The sequence below is a fragment of the Anser cygnoides genome, chromosome 1 (genome assembly GCF_040182565.1).
Source record: "Anser cygnoides isolate HZ-2024a breed goose chromosome 1, Taihu_goose_T2T_genome, whole genome shotgun sequence".
Classification (NCBI taxonomy): domain Eukaryota; kingdom Metazoa; phylum Chordata; class Aves; order Anseriformes; family Anatidae; genus Anser; species Anser cygnoides.
The window spans coordinates 194809093-194831499 of NC_089873.1; the positions used below are offsets into that span (position 1 = coordinate 194809093).

A 22407-nucleotide genomic window follows, 5' to 3' on the forward strand; every position below is an offset into this window, starting at 1 on the left:
AGCCAACCCTGCCTTTAGGAAGAGATGGAATAGGTAACCTCTCAAGGTCTTTTCTTCTTCTTCAACAGCATCAAAAACAAATCACTTCCCTTGTTTGTCCAATTCTAGGCAATTCAAGCATTTGATTCCACCATGACTGTCATACTCATAACATGTTATTCCTCGGGAAAGGCTGGCAGACAAACCATCAGTCACTTACTTTATTTCATTGACAGGTACTTTCTTCTGCACCAGCTGCTGCACCATGCCTTTTTCTTCTGAGGGAAGCAGCACTAACAAAGCTTCACCCCCTTCTTTGTATCTGATCCAAAGGAAAAAAAAAAATGAAACAAATTAAACATGCAAAACATACAATTTTTTGTAGTACTCCTCCTGCCTTCTCCACTCGTATCTGTCTTGTTTTTTCTACGCAGGTAAAACTTTTCAGTCACCTCAAACATAACTGGCTTGTTTTCTGTATGGGAAGTTAACTTCTTCCTCTACCTTTATTCCATTCAGTCTGTTTCTATGCCAATAACTCTCCCACTGTCCCTTATCTATTCATTTATCTTCTTGCCATTCAAATATCTTTGGCTGCTTTTACTCCATCACATTTCCCTGCTGGGCCTTTATTCCAATTGCATTCATTCTTCTCCGTCAGGAGAAACATCAAGGAAAGGATATTATACAAAAGATACCAACTGTCAGCAGGAGGGTGGGAGATGTTACCAGTTTGTGTTCAGGTCAGAAACCACAGAGAACAAAACTGTGCCAAGGTAGGTGACATATTCCAAGAGAAACTTGGCAGCGATGGAAACAACCTTACAAGCTTGAGAAGCAGGCCCGTGTGAACCTAAGCACAAGAAGGACATGGACACATTACAGTGAGTCCAGAGGAGGGCCATGAGGATGATCGAGGGGCTGGAGCACCTCTCCTGTGAAGACAGGCTGAGGGAGCTGGGGAAGTCCAGCCTGGAGAAGAGAAGACTCCGGGGAGACCTTACAGCAGCTTTCCAGCACCCAAAGGGGGCCTACAGAAAAGTTGGGGAGGGACTCTTTGTCAGGGAGTGGAGTGATGGCCTTAAACTAAGAGCGGGTAGGTTTAGACTGGATATAAGGAAAAAATTCTTTCCTGTGAGGGTGGTGAAGCACTGGCAGAGGTTGCCCAGAGAAGCTGCGAATGCCCCATCCCTGGAAGTGTTCAAGGCCAAGTTGGGTAGATGGCATCTCTGCCCATGGCAGGGGGGCTGGGTTTAGATGGCCTTTAAGGTCCCTTCCAACCCAAGCCATTCTGTGATTCCAGGAAATCACCAGTCCAGTCTTTGTGCATAGATACAGGGACAGAAATGCTGTGTAAGGAAGTGCTGGAGTCAAGACTCTGACCTCCAGTGAGTTATCTTCAGCCACGGAGAGTGCAAAGTACATCCTTCGGCACGCCAAACAACAGTCACACCATTAACTGATAAAAACCACTTCAGATGGAATATAGAGAGCCCGTATTTCACCAAGTATAAACAGTTATCACTTGGCAAAAACAGAACTGCAAAACTGTTTGAAAACTATAAACACTATCTGTCACAGCATAGTAAGCAACACAAGCAGCAACAAAATCTGCAGTTAAAACAGTCTGACAGCTTTTATTACAGCTCTCTGCTTTCATTTGATGAATCTGAAAAATCACAACAAAATGTTCTGGAATGCCTTTTTCTTTTTTGCTCCGTGCTATGTATTACGGGTTTTGGGACTGACTTTTAAAGATGATTTAAAAAATTATCCTGCCTTTAAAATTTTTACAAGACCTTCATCGTTAAAATTTAACCCTTACATTCTATATTTTGGCATTTCACATAGAAATCAAATTGATACAAGAGGAGAGCTTCTGCCATACACCAACACCGCGAAAGTTCATAGTTTTTAAATTGTTTGGTAAGAATATATGAAAACAAACAGTAACACATTTGGAATTTGACCCCAAAACAATACTGTTTGGGGGTGAGGGAGAGATATTGTAAATATGTGTATATAATTGCATTATTTTAATGCACGTAATTAATAGACTTAAAATGTTCTTAATGCAGAAATATCAGCTTGTAGTCTTTTTATTCAAAAGAGTTCTAAATAAAAGAACTCTCAGGCTTAAGGCAAGTAACTGTCTTTACCAACAGCACAGCAGGCCATAAGCCACTGCTGACAGAACATTCCATGAATTTTTCAGCTCTTTATATAATGATTAAAGTTGGGAATGACTTGCATGTATAGGTGAAGCCCACTTTCTAAGAAAGCTCTATTTACTTCAACCCAACCAGATTCCAGGCTGTATTTCCACCAGGTAGGTAGCAGATGCTGCCACTGTCTGAACAAGCAATGGATTCCTGGAAAGCCAATGAACCACAGAAGATTCTGCCCTTTATGGCAAAAAATGATGATCACAGTCCCAAGGCAACTAATTATTCATCAAAAAGAACTCTCAGTACTGTAGAAAACAAGGAGAAAAAAAAATACTCTCTTTTATCTACTGAAAGCTTGTATGAGACAGGAAGACAGAAATTACATTGCTGTCAGAAAGAGTCTCACCAATTCATTACACAGAGTAACACACACAGACCTGTCAGTCTCTTCGAAATAGATGCTATGACAGGAAAGTATTCAGAAAAGATCTATGAGAATGACCAGGTATCTGGAAAGAGTACCTGTCTAATCTCTTAATAAGAATATTCCTCCTTTATCAAGATGACAAAAAAAAGAAAAGTCTTAATTCCACCATATATATATACACCTACAAAGGATGGTCTTTGTAGATTCCTTACCTTTAGTTAAAGGTAGGAAGTGGTTTGTACAGTTTTTTGTTTGTTTGTTTGTTTTTCCTGGCATTTCTTGTCTTTGAATGCCTGACAAAATTCTTAAATTGCTGTTTAAATATACTTCTTTTATTCAGTGTGCAAGACACTGTGAAAGGCCAGTGCCATACAAATCATATAAGAAATACCCATCATGGGTCAATAAATGCAGATACCCTCTCTGCAAGCCACAGATCCAAACTGTGTTATGATATAGTATGGGAAATGTCATTCTACATCAGTTTTGCTTTAATAGCTTTTCCTCAGTACACCCGAGGTTACTCTCAAAACATCATGCAGGACCAGATAAAGCTTCAAGCTGACCCTTGAAAGGTGTTCTTGCATTGTTAGTGCTAAACACTTCCTTTCAGGAAGTACAAGTTCAGGAGATGTAATACTGCAGGTACATTCCATACATAATTCACACACAAAAACCTACCACAACCTGTTATCTATGAACAACAATGATTTCAGTGTTAAAGTCTTACAAAGCCTTTATAGAGAGAAAATAGTACTATAGCTAAGTAGAGAAACAATCACATGAAAATAGACAATAAATAGATAGAGGTTTCGAAATATCCATACGTTCTCATCTTTTGGCAACTAATAAGGAAAAAAAAATTAAATATTTCTCAGAGCTGATGCCTTCAAAGATTCAAAGGGACTGAAAGACATCTGATAACTACTGATGCAGTATAAGCCTTTTCCTTACCTACTTTGGAAACGTTCACTCTTTTAAATGTCAATATTTTAAACCTACTTAAGGAGTCTTTGCCCATTTTTATACTGCAAGTGTGATTTAATTAATTAAAACAGATGGTTTAATATTAATGCTGCTCTTTCAGAGCTAAACATGAAAATGAAATTATTATAGAATTGAGTAAGCTGAAAAACAAATAATCTAAAGTACCATCTGGGAAGGTTTGTATCTGTTTAGTCTCTCCCATGGGTGTTTAGTTACAGAAAACAAAATCCAAGCCTACAAAAAATGAGTTTTGCTTGAGCAAAGTTTTATCTTATTTATTGAAAAGAAAAAGAACAACTTACTAACGTGCTAGTAAGAAAATTATGGTCTTAAAGATAACCTCCAAGACAGAGGTTGCAGAGGAAAGCTTCAATTTTCAGAAGTTTTTCTCTGTGTCCTTCATACCAAGAACTTCTATATTAGCAAACTTATGAAAGCACTATCTACTAAAAACTGTCATAAACAATAAAGAAAAGAACACTTAAATTTTCTGCTCAGCATTTGTTTCCATTACAATGCCTGAAATATAGGAGAAAAGAACATCCTTCAGCCTCTTAAGGGAATAAAGTTCTCCACTAATGCCAACAAAAGAGAATTCCTGTAATTACTTTCAGTAGACACAGACGAAACCTTTGAGCCTTTATAGATGACAAAGCAGCAAAGAGTCAACCTCAGTTACTGAAATTCTTCAGTACGAGGACTACTTCTACAGAAAAGATGACATTAGGAGAAGTTCTCCCCATTCCTGCTAATAGAAGCCTTCAAGTTGCCTGTTATCACTGAAGCCAAACATCTGTCTTAGTGAATAACGAATCACCAGAATTAATTGAATATGCACCTCAACTGTGCTGGACAAAAGTAAGTTAACCTCGAAGTAATCACACTTTCTCAACTGTTTAGTAATTGATGATATTACTTATCTTGTCATATCCTCAAGGTGATCAACAAACCAAAGCAGGGAGTCATCTTCGCATTGCAATTTTAGCAGTCCGTTAGTATTCCAGATACTATTCGTTCCCGTTCTGCAGAAAATTGCATCTTGCTTGCAAAAAGTCTTTGAAAAAAGATATTCATCTCTCTCCTATTTATTTATTAGTCTGCTGGCTTCAATACTTATCAAAAGGCAAGTAACTTCTCTGTAACTCTATCTTGACTTACAAGCAAAGAAGCAGTGACAAATCATAATTAGCACTATAAAGCAAAGGGTAGGAATGATGTATTTACATTGATTGCAGATGAAAAGATAGTTTAAGGCTAGCAATAACTGATCAGCTACTTGGCCTCCACGAAAACCATTTTTTCTCATCCCGCTGTCAATGAGTGGTTGCCATGCTATCAGTTCCTTCCTACTTGATACTAGCCAGCAGCTCGAGGTGATTTTAGCTGAAGTTGAAATAGTTTATTCACCATGACAGAACCTATCCTCTTGATTTTAACCTTTTTCTTTAAGTAAATGAGTTATTCTGCAACTCTTTGATCCTTTACTGGGGAAACAGCCCTCTTGACATTTTTAACCATTTTTCTTTTCTCTACTTATAATTAGCCAGTACCACACAGCCCTAAATAATGGATCCTGTTTGCTTCTCATCCAGCCTTTGGATGAAGGCATAACTATGTGCCTGCAAGTAGGTAAATATTCATAAAATTAATGAAGGAGAAAAAACAGAAAGATAAGTTTAACAATTAAAATTGTGCTGCGTATTATGCCATAAAGACCCGAGTGAAGCATATCTCATATCATTAAGAAAATTGTGGTTATGATCCATATCTAATAAACTAAATGATTGCACTCAATGTGTATTTCAGTAATATTTCTATTATATTGCTGTGACATCTGGGGAAGGAAACTAGTACATATGGACTGAAATCCAAGAAACTTTATAAATAGTTTCTTGAGCTTATAGTTATGGCCTTAGATAAGAAGCTTAATATTTGAAATCAGATTAACAGGATTGAAATTTTAAATTTGACTGACTTCAGAAAGATTCTTTAGCTGGGCTTTATAATCAGACAACACCTTATTAGTATTTATGTAAGGCTGAACAGCCTGGTAATAATCCGACGTTCAAACTCTAGTCCTACACAGACATTAATTCAAGGTATCAGTTTTAATCTCATTTATTAAATAATTTAGTTCTGAAAATACATTTTGGTCAAACTCAAAACCATGAAGGATAACGGTAAAATTTGTGAGAGCAATGAGGCCAGCACCTTTAAAGATTTGTGGACGATAACTACAGTGTCCAGAGAACTTCCCCTAGAAAGTCAAAAAGATTTCTGAAATACCCAAGAAACACACACACACACACACACACACTGTATTTCCAAAATAGACTATGTGCATTACACAATATATTATTTGAAATGAGTGCACCCTCGGTCACCATTACCTGTGTTTCCCAGTCAGATTTCTATCAGTTTGCAGAGCTTAAAAACAGAAAACAAAACCAAGTATGATGCAGCGTAAAGATTACATGAAATTTAAGCGTAAAATACCTGTTTCATTAATATCTCAACTGTAATACATGGGAAGTCATGCCAGTCATTATAACCATGAAACATTAAGGTTAAATAGCTGTTAACAGTCTAATAACATCAAAGCCAAGCCCACTAACTTTGTTCACTTTTGCATGTCCATTACACAATCTAATTACATATTTCCACGGTTCTTCCACTGAACCCTTTGTTTATCATACATGGAGTCGAACTATTAGTATGAAGCTATTTAATAGTTAATTCCACCGTGATACCTAATTATTCATCATGTAAAGCCATCATTTATTCACTTGACACAATTTAGACCCCTCCCGGAACACTTCCTCAGCACTTGATTTCGCAAAAATAACATTCTTTAAACCTTTGCACACAGTTCTTGTTTCCATAAAGAAACCAGAACAAAACAATTCCATCACAACCAAAGCTAGAAAAAAAAAAAATCCCTGCTTTTAGAGCAAAGATTTATAAATGTCCTGTAAAGACAGAAAGAATAGATCCTCTTTTCCAATGGAAGTCTATCTATTTCTCAATCTACATATGACTGCATTTGAGATTTGTGGCTGAGGAAAAAAGCAGGCATAGCATATTTCTTCATATTTTGTAAGAAGTACTTAGAAATATTATTAAAATTAATATTAATATTTAAAAAGAGAGAGATGGCTATCTGCGTATGCAAATATACATCTAGTTTTCAGAAGCTAGGTTATAGTGACTTCCCAATCTACATTTTCATTAAGTTAGCTAAAAACTTGATCATACTTAACATAATAAGGACTAGAACAAGTGGAGTCAAGTTCTATTATTTCTACCATGTAATTTTTAAATTATTTTCATTTCCTTGATAAAATAGCTACAGTAGTGAAGGAAAAAGCATTTCACTGATGCACGTTTGTCTGCACTGAACTCTTTTTATGTAAAGCAACAACATAAGACACCTAAAAAAATCCAAAAAATGTCAAAATTGAGAGCTTTATTCTGAGAAGACCTATTTCAATCTGATGCTCATATGAATAAATCTGTTCACCCACACACTACTCTTCAACAAAGAGGCACTAATATCCATATTTATCCCTAAGGCCTTCCACAGAAATAAAGTAATTCATACTTTTGTTTTAAAATTCACCTATTAAATCTGATTATATAAACTACCATCTTAAAACATATATCTTAAACAAAGTAACAGCTTTAAGTCTTTCCATATTGGGCTCAATTCAGGCACAACTTTTTATACTACCTTCCAGGCCTTCTGCCACAAAGAGGATTGGTGAAATCTAAGCTTCAGAACAATAAAACATTACTCCTCTAAAGCCCAGAAGCAAGAAGAATTTTATCTGCTGTTTATCATACCTTCTACACTGCTGGGTTTCTTCCCTATTGTGGTAATTTGTTATTCCATTTTTCTCAAGAGACAAAAGAGCAGAGAAAACAAATGGATGAATATCAGAATTTCTGCCCTATCTACATGATCAGTGGTCTCTTATTCGATAAAGAATATTCTTTAAAACAAGCTTTAAAAAGAGATCTGTGTGCACCGCTATCTGAAACTGGTCTTTATCACCTACAGCCCAACAAAAATCACAACAGACCAGAAAGTTTACCTGCCATATACAGCTGAGCAAACTCTGTAGATAGCCTGTGCTCACTGATGGTTTCTAGCTTCAGCGAGAAGAGCTCTGTTTTTTTCCATGGGTTGCAAAAAAAATCCAAAGTTCCACAGAGCATTCAACACAAATGCACATCAATAAAAAGTGAACTGGCCTCACTCTCAGTTTCTTCTTTAGCTCATTTCTAGTGCTTTGTCCTCTCTTAGTTCTTTATTGCACAGAACTTAGTTCAGTATCCTAAAAAAATGTATCAGTAAATATTGCTATGAAGTCAGAGATTGCTTAGGGTTTTGTTCATTTTTTTTTCCTCTGATCATTTCATAACCTTTTCCTTCTCGTCTGAACAGTAGCCTTTTTGTATCTATTAACAAGTTCTGAGAATCATGCAGCTCAGTTGTATTTATGCCACAAAGCCTTAATCCCTCCCATTCAGTCATATATCGGTTACTTGTCATTGTTTGCCAGAAAGGCAGACGAAACAACAGACAAGAACAAGCAGTGGTTCACCATAAATTGATCTGAAAAGGCCTTTGGGATGTTGTTGGTCCTCCAGCCTGGACTGTAAGCAATCCATTTTCCACAGCAGTTGCGCCCACTCTACTGTGCCGAAACACAGATGCTTGCTTATTTTTTTATTACAGCTTCTAGGATAGCGTCATGTCAGCAGCTAATAACCTTAGCCAATTAATGCTGCAGTTTATTGAAACATTCCTGTCATTCTGCTGTAAAAATAATTCTAATGGCCAATACAAAAGCAGGTAAACATGGCTGCAGCATCACAGGCCACTGTCAGGTATGTACATAGGGTACAGTATTTAGAGAATTTAACAGTATGAATTGCAAGGTAAATATGTGGTGTCAGCTATTTCTTGTGACCTTTAGTGGCAGTTATTTTTTACCTAACTTGAGCTAGGATAATGATTTGACTGCAATATAATATGAGATGGTCTAAATACTGCATTTATTATAAAGAAACATCAGTAAAAGTGCTTCACTATGTCTCAAATAAGAAAAAAAAAATCAAACAAGAAGATGCCATCTTGGTTATGCCGTTTATTCATGTCTCTCTCAGATTTCCCAATGCAAAAAAAACAAGTTTCCACCACTGAAATATAGTTCCATTATGCCACCCACATTTTTAAATGATTTACTGTCACTTGGACATATTATTCTAAAGATATTTTAATCTCATTTTCACACTTATGGTGTGCAATTACTTAAGGAGAGCCCCAATAAGCATGTTTCAAAGCAATTTATCTGATGACAGAGTAAGATCATTTCATGACTACAGCTCTTCTTAGTCTTTATTCACACTTCTTGGTTCTAATCATCATACCAGCCACTACAAAATAGTAGCTTGTCCTGGTAATACAGTACTTCGCTTTGGGAAGGACTTTTACTATCCCATTTTCAGAACAGAGTTTGCCAAAAGGAAAAAAGCATATGTACAGCTAGACAGAATATGCCTACTTATATTCATATACACATTACATTTAGCAACCAACAAAAAAAAAAAAACAGTACTTTCCTAAGTCAGTTAAGCACCTAACAAACCTAACCACCTAACTTGGATTAAACACCATTAGTATCAGAAATCTGAGCCTGAGTCGGACCTAAAGCCAATATAAATCTCTGGATTTAACAGAGGAAAACTGCAGAGCAAAAGTTTTATTCTGTTTTACATTTCACTGTCTCCTGACAGAGAGAAGTACGAAAGAAACAGTTTTTATAGTCCCCTCTGAAGGAAAAAACAGAGTAGAGGGAAGAATGTAATGCTAGGAAAGAAAGCAATTAATTACTGAGACATGCCAGGATATGGGTACATCCAAAATGCAAGATATTTACGCATGAATAGAAAGATAGAATAGACGTTTTGATGTCTTTTCTACTCATCAATGCAATCACAACTGAACGAAAAACATCCCAGTATATGTTCCTTTCATGCCACACAACTTACAAATTATGTTTGGAAAAACATTTTGGGAAAAAAAAAAAATGTTATCAGGGTGCTTCAGATACTATTATCTTCTGCTGTCCCCTAGTGGCTCTGCAACTTGTTTCACAGACCTGATCAAAGAATATTTTCAATTGTAGGCTTCATGGACTACAGAAAAGAAGGCATCAACAGAAATTAAAAGACAGAAGTAATGATCATTTGCAAAACTCTGTTCAAGTATCACTTATTTACTTCGAGTTTTTTAAACTAAAACCCACAGGGAAACACTTTGATGTAGTATTTTAAATTACAGACTTCACTAAGAGACCATATGACAAAAATCTAGCCAAAAATATTTATGGGCATGGCCACGGTATTGTCAGCATTTTAGAAATTCTGTTACTGAACTAGTTAAGACTTTAAATAAATACTTTAAAACGCAGCTAGGAGAAATAGCTTCCAATTACTCCCATAATGGCACACCTTTCAAGGTAAAAAGAAGAGAATCTATATATGCCAATTCCACTATAAACTAAAAGCATTACTGGACAACACCCAGATTTTCTTGATCTTACTTTACCATAAATCAAAAATGCAGAAGTTGCAATTTACGTTCTTCATAGGATGCAATGCAAGTGAAATACTAGTTATGGAACATGGCGGTCTTCTCCATTTAAAAAATCAATCTTCAACTTTCATTTTAGATAAGGTTTTGCAAAACTGCCAAAATAGAGGTGGGAACACATCCACAAGTGTTAGTCAAAGGTTTTTCAGCCCCCTCCCAAAAATAATTTATCTCATGACTTTCATATTTACTTTTGTATCACAAAATAATTTGATTTCAAAAGTAAACAGTGTTTGGCATCCCAGTTTTAATTACAGCTTAACACAGTCTCCTAATTAGCCGAGATATTTAATTTAGCTTTCATTCCATGCAATTATACACTCGCATAACCCATGAAAATTTGTAATTAACTCTAACCTCATTAATGAGGACTACTAAACTGCAGTTGAGTTCATTTTTATCAAGTTTCTAGAAGAAAGATGATCTTCTTTCATACTAACTGCATATACTGGAAACAAGTAAAGTTTCCTACTCAACATTCAGAGTTAACCAAGAAGCACATTCACAATTATCCACATTTAAAACTGCATTAGCGTACTTACTTAGTGTACAATATTTACCTATAGCTATTACACATATCCCATATTTTATTTTCAATGATTTATTTCATAGTGTTAAGATCAACAAACAAATCTGTTTCCAGAACGCCTTACTTCAAGGATGGGGAGCCTAACAGTTCTCCAAATGAAAGCCCTGTGTAGGGCAGAAGCTCCACTGATCTTTGTATGAGTTTACGAGGGAGAAAATACCTGTGAAGCTTTCCCTACAGAAGGAATTTGCCTTCAGTCTTAGTCTCAATTCTGCCGGCTCCAATAACTCACTCAGAGATGCTCAGAATTTCAGTAAGGTCTGGCTACTGAAAAATTGATGTGAACACAAGTCTGAATGACAGCTTGGTGAAGCAAGAAGCAGGCACCTGACATGGCTTGTCGCCTCTGGGACAAACCCTCTGCCCCAACAGCCTGCCCCAGTCCGTCCCACGCCATCACAGGAGTTTGTATTCAAGACGCCTCTGAATATAGACCCTTAAGTCTGCAAGGCTAACGTCTTAATTAGTGGTATTTTATTAGAAGCATTGTGGAAAAGGGGTGGTTATTGAGCTTGATGTAGCTGTTTACCCGTTCACATCTCAACAAGCCTTCTGTACTTGTGTGAACTGCCAATTAAACAGTGCCAAATATAGAATCACAGAATCATTAAGGTTGGAAAAGACCTTCAAGATCATCCGGTCCAACCATACCCCTACCACCAATGTCACCCACTAAACCATGTCCCTAAGCACCACGTCCAACCTTTCCTTAAACACCTCCAGGGACGGTGATGACACCACCTCCCTGGGCAACCTGTTCCAATGCCTGACTGCTCTTTATGAAACAAAATGTCTCCTAAATTCCAACTTGAACCTCCCCTAACGCAGCTTGAGGCCATTCCCTCTAGTCCTATCACTAGTTATCTACAAGAAGAGGCCAAGCCCCAGCTTCCCACAACCTCCTTTGAGATAGCTGTAGAGAGCAATAAGGCCTCCCCTGAGCCTCCTCTTCCCACGACACAATAACCCCGGTTCCCTCAGCTGCTCCTCACAGGACTTGTGTTCCAGGCCCTTCACCAGCTTCGTATCCATTCTCTGGACATGCTCCAGGGCCTCGATGACCTTCTTGTAGTGAGGGGCCCAAAGCTGAACACAGGACTCGAGGTGCGGCCTCACCAGAGCAGAGTACAGGAGGACGATCACCTCCCTGGTCCTGCTGGCTACACTATTCCTGATACAAGCCAGGATACGGTTGGCATTACTGGCCACGTGGGCAAACATCTGGCTCATATTCAAGTGAAATATGAACATGATATACTGTTTACCTTTCCACAATGACGTTATGCAATAAAGACAAAAGACATGTAATAAAGACAAAATTGCAAGCCTTCCATCGAATTCATACAGGATTCAAACAAAACAAAAACCCACCACCCCACAGAACACTAAGCTTATAGGTTTTTTCCTCCGTTGGGACCCATAAGAATAGCTAAATTCAAATCTACATGTAAGTAGTTACATGTTTTATCTAATTACCTAACATCCATTAATTTTGTTCACAGACATTTTTGCAAGAACATTTAAAAATGTATTATTCTGTTCTATAATAAAAGGTCAATAGGAAAATAGAGTACATAGGAAGGAGCAGAGCAGAAATGTTAGCAATTACAATAAAAATTCTAGATTGTGAAAGAGTTCTGTAAGTACAAAATTTAATGCCATCTGATCCAGAAACACAGATTTCAAATTTCTGTAGTGCTGAGTACTACATTCTATTCTAAAAACCTTCCGTCATTGTTTGATTTCAACTTACATTGCAACGCACATGATAAAAGCCTATCACGAACAAATTAAATTATGTACAAGATATAATGCTAGGTTTCACATTTCATCCTTCAGATAATAAAGTTTGTAATCGAGTGAATTACACAATAACTACTAGTGTTTCTCTTAAAAATCTACTTCAAAGACCAAGGACCAGGTTTTCATTAGTATAACTGGGTAACTCCCTTCCTTCATGAAGACTTAGCCACAAATATTTTAGCTAAGGCTATGCCTAAGAACATAATTTTAAAAAAGACTTAGAAAATTAAAGATTTGACCAGTTATTAACATTGTTTGATTCTTTCCTCACCAAATTAAAATAAGGAAGAAATATTTCAGTTCTTTTGAAGAGTCTGCAATGACACAAAGAAATTGCATCCATACTCTAAAGCAGTTATTTATCCATGTATGGCAGTGGCAAAACAAGCATTTCCACCCACAAAGGTGCTCAACTCAGCCATTAAAGTAATCCTGCCAAGTGCAAAAGACAACTTTGACTTCCTCACTACTAATTTTCCCTGATCAGACTAAACAACTAGACATGTTCTTTTCTCTCATCTGTAAGAAGTCTCAGATGCTCACTAAGAAAAGCTTAAGTCAAACAATTACACAAATAATCGCAAGTGTCTTTTAGTGATAACAGCCCTTCTTTTCTTTCTAACTTGTGCCTTGATTTTTTCAAGTGAGTGTGCAGCCAATTAGCTGTTCTGATAGCTATATAATTTTAAACAGTAAAATATTAATGAGAAGTGAATATGAACCTGGCTGTTCTTCCCACTCTGTGGATATACGTGTTTGCGTCCTCTGGACAGTCGAACTGAATGACCCAGTTTACTGCTGGAAAATCTGCATAAAGAAAAAAACATCAAAATTTAAGCTCACTGGACTCCCAATTCTCCTAATCAAGAGCAACATATTATTTTGGAGCATTAATTTCTGTAAGAACCATCATTTAGGACAATTTACAGACACTGAGTGTAACCTCTGAAATAAAAATAAAAATAAAATTAATTGCATGTATTAGCATATCATAAACAGCCATCCCCTTCATCAACGAAAGCTAAAATTAATGGTGTCTTCGTTTTCTAAATTATGACACTGCACTGAATGGAACTTAAAGCATGTCTGTTCTTAGCAATTGTGAAATTGTCTTACACAAATGACAAAACACCACTACATTTAACAATTAAATAACAAGATCTGACCCACTTCTCACCTAGAGTTTCAATATTCTACACAGTTGGGGTTTGAAGTTAGCTGTGGTGAGACAGCACTACTTCAGCTATCCATGTACAGAAATATCACACACCCTCTCAATGACAGGGAGGGATTGACCAAGCCTGCCAAAGAAGTCAACATTCAATGTGAATTACAGTATTTATGAGCACTTTCCAACTGCTGCCCTTTATCCACCAGCAGCAGCATGCTTTGCATTGTAGAAAGTTAGTGTTACTTCCTGGCACATCTGTAGTTATGCCATACTGCACAGGTATACCTACACTCTTAACCTAAACACACAACCACATTAGTTCCTCACTGGTGAGACATCCGGAGAGTAGAAGGTATGATAAGCCACTTGCACTTCTCTTTTCCATTTTTTGAGCACCTTCCTCTTAAAACATACCGACAAAACCTTGCATTTTGGACAATGAAAGTTTGCTATCTAAAAGAAGAACAAGCAGATTCCTAAAACAGATCTTGTCATAATTAAAATTTTCAAAATACAAAATAAAATAAAGTTTGAAGTATCTACAGAAAATATAAAGAATGAAATCATAATTTAGCAAGTAATAACCAATGGAAAGAAACACAAGCCAAAACAGATCCTATAAAATATTTGTGCTTTTCCTTTTATCTAATATTCTGCCTCTTTAAGAATAGAGTGCTTATAGTGCTATTCGTAATTCAAACAGTAAAATTTCTTCAGGTTTTCATCTCTACATCCTGGCAGGTCAGTAATTTTCCATATCCTTTGGAATAACCCACAGGATACAGAAATATCAGAAATACTTAAAGCTGCTTCCATCTTGCCTTAAGGCATGTAGTAAGCCAATACATCACTATTTCCATTTTCTCTCATTCAGGTTATTTGTCACATAACATGGCTGGGAAAACTAGATTGTCTACAGAGTGGGGAAAAAAAAGATAGCTTTCACTGACCATTTTAGTATTAAACATTACAAGACAGTAACAATTTAGGTCTTTCTAGAACAAAAAAGCACAAATGAAGTTGGCCTCTCTATTAAAGAAACAGCAGAACTAATTAAGAAGCATATCTCTTCTGAAATACCTTAACGAGCTCTCAAGCAAACTACAGTTTCATTTCTTACAGATCAGGTTGGTCTTCAGAGCACACTGTCATTGAAAAAAGTCTTAATAGGATTAAATCATAACTTTGTGAATAATTACAGCTTTTGTGGGTACATACCCAGGCCACGAGCTGCAATATCTGTAGCAAAAAGTACTGCTGCCTTCTTCCGAACAAAACAAGTGTAGACTTCCATTCTCTTGAACTGTTGCTGTTTGCCATGCAGTGCTAGTACAGGAAGACCAGGTTGAAGCTTACAGAACACTCTGAATAAATACTGGACCTATCCAACAGATCAGGAAAAAAGAAAAAAGATTTAACATTGAACAGTAAAAATCACATCCAGTAAATCACAACAGACTTAGCACTTTAAGTAAAATACACTTTTTTCCACATCAAAGATCTGACATGGATTTCTGAGACTTTATCACACACCCAGGTACTATAATAGGAAATGAACAGAGACAAAAGCCTAGTATGCTTTTTGATAGCATTTCCTAGAAGAAACCAGCAAGAATGATTTAGGACATGACTAGTAAAGCTGTACACAATGAACCGAAGTATCAAAAGTCCATCAGAAGCACTGCTTTTAGACAACACTGGAGGAGTACAATGTCTTATGCTTGCACTCAAAGCAGTCTACACAGTCCATTTCAAGCTTCAACAGCTTCTTCTATACAATCTGTTTACTATCATACACAGTACCATGACGTAGCTTATAGTAGACATATCTAATAATTTTTAAGAAGTTACAGAAACTATGTATATTGCAGTAACAGCTGCAGCTCAGAGGACTTGTGTCCAAATAAGCCCACAACCTCACTGTCCTCAGTAGCCAACTGCAGAACAAAAATGCTGTAACCTTGTGCATAAGTGAATGAACTGTAATATTTACCACATAATTGTATGTTGAATATACACAGTAAAATATTTAATACATGCAGAAGTTATAAGAATAAATACTTATGCCATCCAAACACGGAACTTAAACAGAATAGTACTAGGCCAGTAGATAACTGAAGGATTACTTGCTTTATAAACATAAGAAAAATCCTTCCCTGCACTATTTTACAGATATAATGTCTTATATAGCCATTTTTTAAAGCTTTTAAAGAAAGCAGGTACATCTATTAAACATTCTTTAACCCATTGAACTGCCTCACCCAGCAAAACTGCAATCGATAGCCCCCTTAGTGAGGCAACTTTTAGGGGAAGATTTTTTTTTTTTTTTTTTTCTTTTTTTTTAAAAAAACAGATGAGCACAGAAGTCACTGAATACCCTGAGGTCTCCATGACCTTCCTGCTCTGAGCTTGCTGACAGCCAGGCCCTGCCTGCATGACACACGTGTAAGTGTAGGCAATGTTTAGCTCCTCCACAATTTCCTGTTGCAAACTAGCCCAGAATGTCACCTCTGGTGCCTTCACACCAACATGAATGTCTTAGTTTTCGTACAGTTTTAACGTGCTACAAAGGGAGGAAAAAAAAAATAAGGATAGACATACCTCTTTACAGCTTGCAAAAAACACAATGGTCTTCTTTTTCAAGTGACTTCTCAGGAAAGAGTATAACATGTTTACTTTTTGTTGAAGCTCACAAACAACATAGTTCTGATCCAGAGTTGCTGGGGTACTTATAATATAAAAAAGGAAAAGAAAAAGAAAAGAAAGAAAGAAAGAATTAGGTACCATAGTTCCCATGACTTAAAAATGACCAAAAAAAAAAAAAAGGAAGGGAAAAGAGAAAATATGGGTATATAATATCTACAGAGCTCTCTGTCGATTCTTTTTACTTGAGTGCCAAATGTCCATAAAAAGGGGGGAAAAAGAGTCAGTTGAGAAAGTTCTCCCACTTCGAGGTACAAGTCTTGCAGCTCCACTAGAAACATACTGTTGAAAGATGAATCAATTTCCTTACTAAACGTCAGGGGCGACTTTTGACATGACTTCATTTCATTTACCTTAGACTCTTTTACTAGCAGTAAGCCTAACTCTTTCCATGTCTAAGCAGCGACATTCAAATTGCCTTGACTTAAAATGCAATTTTTGTCTATCAGTGCTATTAAAGCATCATTTGTGCTTAAGGCAATGTCAAAGCACAGTCTAATCATGCACACAAAAAAAGCATTGATGTATTTTCACTGATTACACCCTGACATGCAAAGTGACTTTGTAAAGCTCTGAATTGTCATCTTAACTCACCTTGCCATTATTTGTAAAATTAAAAAACATAAAATAAAATTTAAAAAACATTATTTGGCATTATTGCCCTTGAAATATATCTAAATGCTCATCTCACAGTCCCTCTGCTTCACCCAAGACAGACGAAGGGTATTTAAAATCATTTTATTTTATTAGAGGTGCCACTTACGAGGATGAAATTACAAGACACTGCTCCAGATTTTATTCTGCTATTCAGTTTGAATTATGCCACAGTACTTTTTGTCTTGTAAGTCTTTCAGAGGAAACTGTTTCCATAACACAACAGTATACTGTATGCTAAGGATGTAAATTCTAAAACAAAGGAAAATGTTCCTTTTTTTTATTCAATTTATTACCTAACTCTACTTCCCCAAACTCAAAAGTACTTTAAAATAGGCTTCAAAAAAAAAAAAAAAAAAGATTTGTGAAACAGTCCTCAAACTGAAGCCCACATATTAAGCTCATACACCCTCTTCTGATGAAATATTCACTTTTTTTTTTTCTAGGAGTCATATTTAATTAGGACACCAATTTAAAAAAGAATAGTACTTTCAAAGAAATTTACAGCAGAATCTAGCCAAATAGTTAAAACACTACCTCAGGATTCAACCTCATTCTGCTGTTTGTTTTGCAGATGATTTCTCATTTGTTCTTGGGTGAGCCATTTTTATCAGTGTGCTTCACCTTTCTCCACCTTCATCTTACATATGGAAAAATTTACATACTCCATAAAACAGGAGAAAAAAGTCATGCGTGTTTATAAGCCATTTGGCACTGAGATATCTGACAGTCTCCAGAAATGTAAAATTTTAAATTGCATTCTTCACTTTTTTTTTCCTTTCAAAACCTACGTGCCAGAAACCAACATGCATGTTTTATCATTTAGTGACACATTCATCATGTCTGGGATGGGTCTCCCATTCTGATCCAAACTACACAGCAGGACAAATTTACTTTGTGTGCACAGGGCTGGAATCCTGAACGTGCACAATAAGCCCAGCATATCTGGAAGCCACAAGTCTTGCTGCAACACAGACGAATGCCAAATGCTTTCTTTTGCACACCCAATATCGCACACACAAACAAGACTGTCATTCTGCACAATCCTAGAAGAGTAGCATTTTCTTGGAATGCCAGATTCATCAACAACACATGGATGAACTGTATTTGTGGAATAAATCTGCTGGTCCTGCACAGTAAGTATGCGCACACAGAAGGAAAGGAAGCCAAAAAACAAAAAGTAGCAATTCAGAAGTGACTCCTGCCATGGCCAGGACACTGCTCCATACAGGCTGTAGCCCACTCTGGAGCTTATTCCCAAGGAAAAAAAACTTCCAGTCAGAGAAACTGCCTGAGGTACCACAAGCAAAGTACTGGTTCAGTCTCCTGTAATGAAACAATCAGAACTAGTACCATCTTCCCTAGAAATTCCTTGTTTTCAGGATAGCACAGAACAGGATCCGACAATGACAGAAGGAAAAAGACACATGACTTCTGATTCAAGAAACTGACAGATAAGCAGTTAAGTATGATCACCATCTGTTTAACCACCCCCTGCTCCTCCTCCTCCTCCCCCATTTCCCCCCACAAAATATCCCAACATACCTGAATTTGGCTTTCTCATGAACCCAAACATATTCTGGATCTTTCAGACTCAGCCGCGCAAGATCCTTCACTGATTTTGTTTGTGTTGCAGGAAAAAAGCAAGGTCTGGCGTTTCTTAGGCAGATTTTCTATGATTGCATTCATTGTATCAGCAAACCCCATATCTAGAATTCTGTCAGCTTCATCAAGAACTGAATTGAAAAAGATTTGAGAAAAACTAGTTTTAGCTTTACTCTGTTAAAAACTTTAAATCCATGCCTACTTACACTGCAGAGATTAATTACCATATATGACAGCATTTGGTTTATATATACTTGTATTCCAAAAATGTTGTTAAAAACTGCAATAAAGTCGTAGCATTTCCTATATGAGTTCTCTCAGACTCTTCTTTCAGATCCTGAAACAATACTTTATACACTCTAGCCCTCCATTTCACGTGCTGAACCATTGGAAGATCTGCATTTCAAGTAATCTGTTCAGCAGTTTGCAGACAGAATTAAAATTACAAACTCCCTGTCCTATTGCAGAAACAAAAGCACGGAATATAAAACAGTGCTGTACTGCTCTTGACAGAGCAAAACAGACTCTCCAGTGCGTAAGCTGAATTTGCCATTCAAACACAGGGAATGAACAGAGTAGCACACAGACAAAACCTTAAGAAAAGGGCATGTATTTAATGCAATTCTTGTCTAACTGCCATGAATTGTACTCAGTATACAGAGCTTAATTTTGCACTTTATCAGTTTCATTAGCCTGTTAATTGCTTCTAAGTTCCTCAAGCTATGCTAAAAATTATGCACAGTTCTTAGAGGAAGGCAAACCCTTCCATTAAACTGAGATTTGTATTCAGGTTGTGAGGATAAAAAGAAGCAATGAAGGGAGAAGTAATCTGGCTTAAAATTCAAAAAGAAATGTCTTCTACAACGGGCATGAAATACATACACTGTAATGAATATTCCATACAATTAATTATCATATCAGGAAAAACAAGAGAGCTATAGGCAGAAAAGGCCAGCTTTTAGCTAACACATACCTAAAGGATAATATGGCATACCACATGCGGGTTTTATTTCCTTACTTAACTTGCCTACTTGTCTTTATCATCTTAAAGAAGGCACACTCAGTAATTGTTTTGAGAGAAAGTAGACACAAGAAAGGGGTTTTGTTGTTTTCTATTTTAATTTGTACATATGCAAACTTAAACGCCCTTTCATCTACATACTAGGATAGTCAAACTTTTTAACAAAGGAAGTGCTCCACAGTTATGATCTACTAAAAATATTTCTAAGTACTTTCGAGTACTTAAAAACTTACTCAACATTTGCAGATCAGATGCGTAGAAATACGAAGTTTCATCCATGTGCTGTAGAAGCCGTCCTGGAGTACAAATCAGCATATTTATGTGGTGGATTCTCTCAGACTCTTCTTTCAGATCCTGAAATAGGTTAAACCAGCTGAGCTCTAGCTGTTCACACCAGAAGCCCAGTGCTAGAGATCTCAGCCCTCCTTAACCTATTGATATCTTTTTGAAAGAATCAAGCCTGTCCTCTTTCTACACATATACCACATCTTATCAACATGCTCACACTTGTGGCTTAAGCAAATATATATATCAGAGCAATCTAGTTTAACAGGACAGGAAGGGCTGGTAGGAAGTTCCATCCAGTCACATCACCTGGAAAGATGGTAAATATGCAAAAGCTTTAAAAGACACAGAGTACACAGACAGGCTAACGAGTGGGTTGCTGACAGGTTCCCATTAACTAGTATCTTCTCTGACTTTCTCTTTTCAGGATTTCCTTCCTAAACTAGCACTTATTACAGCACTCATCCATGCTCCCATACGGCAGGCTCCAGCAGAGGACACACCTTTCCTCCAATGATTAGGCCAGCTGAGAAGTCGTGATTCTTTCCCACTTTACGCAGAACCTTAAAAGTTTGAAATGCCAGTTCCCGGGTAGGCGATATTATCAAAACTCCCAATCCATCCGCTGATGTCCACTGAAGGCGATATAGAAGTTCCAAAGCCTGAAAAAAGAGTCACCATATTCTCATTACATAAATCTTCAAAGGAAAATACATAAAAAGTGTCATAGAAAAGATGACGTAATACTAATTCAAATAATGTCGAAACACGAGTACACATTTCATACGGTTTGATTACATATGAATTCTAGCTGATGTTACTGATACTTGTTGAAGCAAAGTTCCCCAGTACCGATCTACAACAAGCAGTAATGGGTAGTAAACCATAAACATTTTACTGGACAATTAATCTTCCTCTGTTTGATTCTGGAAATTAAGCCTTAGTAATTTATACAAAAATGGAAATCAGACGTACAAACAGACAAGAAATTTCCCCGGTTTTAAGGGAACCAGAAACAGATTGACCAACTAGAAAAAAGTCAATTAGCGCGGCTTTGATTTTAGACCCGCAGGAGTACCATACACACATGCTATATAGGAGCATTCCACCTAACGTTATCATAAATCTCAGTCCAGGATTACTCCTCCTCTCATGAATTTATACTGCAGAAATACAGCCTTAGCTAATATTAATACAAAGACCTCATGGGTATAAATAATTGAGACGTTTTTGGAAAAAAATTTATGAAGGTACTAAACAGCCCTTAATATTTCACTCTTCATCTGCCCAGCTCCTCCCTTATCACTTGTTTTCCCTAAAACGTTTTTAAAATAAGGTTTGTAAAAAAAAAAAAAAACAAAAAAAAAAAACAAACACTTCTGCTCCTAGGTCAACTAATTCTGCAATCTCACTTCTGTTTTGTTTCTCAAATCCACAAGACTATCTTTTGAAGACACCTACCACCTACATTTTTTCCTATTCTTTACTAAAAATAATCAGCATAAAGCATAAGTCTTCTCAACTAGAGTGGGTATTCAAAACACATATGAGTGTTACCACAGTTACTGACAGAACAGGCTCCAAAGTAATTTATGTTTGCAAAAACACAAGTAATGTTTAAACCAAAAAAAAAAAAACAACCTCATAATCAAAACCACATTTCTTTTTCCCTTTATCCAATCATAACATGATGGGTTTTGTATCCATTTATATGTGCACTTTAAACAAACAAGATTCTCAATTATATTTTCAATCTAAAGCAATCTAATGTTGAGCATAATGTTTAGAGGAAAATAGTCAAACGTATTATTCACAACGGGAGTTTTCATCCTGTTTTCCTGCTTGAACCTGGAAGCGATTTCTAAGGTGTTCAAAATAGACAACCAAGAAAAGGAAGCCTATTACCTCTAGGCTTTGATTTGCTATAAAAGGTCCAAATGTTCACATTATTTCATTCTTTTAATTTTAAAATCACACATCTAACAAAGAAGAATGCTGAAATTTCTATGGTTTCTATTCCATAGATTTAGCTTGCAAATTTTAAAAGAATCAGACAACTAGATTTGCACAGGAAAAAAACACATTCCTGAGAGAAAAACAAAGCACTTCCTAAATCACAGAGGGCCTACTGATGTAAGGATCAAAATGAGATTTCTAAGCACCAGAATACTCCAAGGGACAATAATATACTTCTTCCAGAACTTCAAGCAGCTTACTTAAATGAGATTGTCTTGGCTTTCTAGGAACAACTAGACCACTTGAATTACACCCTTTCTCCAAGGATCTATTAACCTAAACTGCTTAACATCCCCTACTTCCCAGGTAACTTCCCAGGCTTAAGGGCAAATGATGTA

General features: G+C 36.6%; 1 protein-coding gene across 1 annotated transcript in view; it reads right to left on the reverse strand.

The window, feature by feature from the left end:
* The window catches only part of DDX10 (DEAD-box helicase 10), a 193680-nt gene that overhangs the window by 162829 nt on the left and 8444 nt on the right, over nucleotides 1-22407 (reverse strand). Inside the window, 8 exon segments of the mRNA XM_013188158.3 lie at nucleotides 200-301; nucleotides 13337-13421; nucleotides 15004-15166; nucleotides 16387-16513; nucleotides 18688-18776; nucleotides 18778-18878; nucleotides 20002-20122; nucleotides 20557-20715. Of these exon segments, the coding sequence (XP_013043612.3) occupies nucleotides 200-301; nucleotides 13337-13421; nucleotides 15004-15166; nucleotides 16387-16513; nucleotides 18688-18776; nucleotides 18778-18878; nucleotides 20002-20122; nucleotides 20557-20715 (947 nt within the window).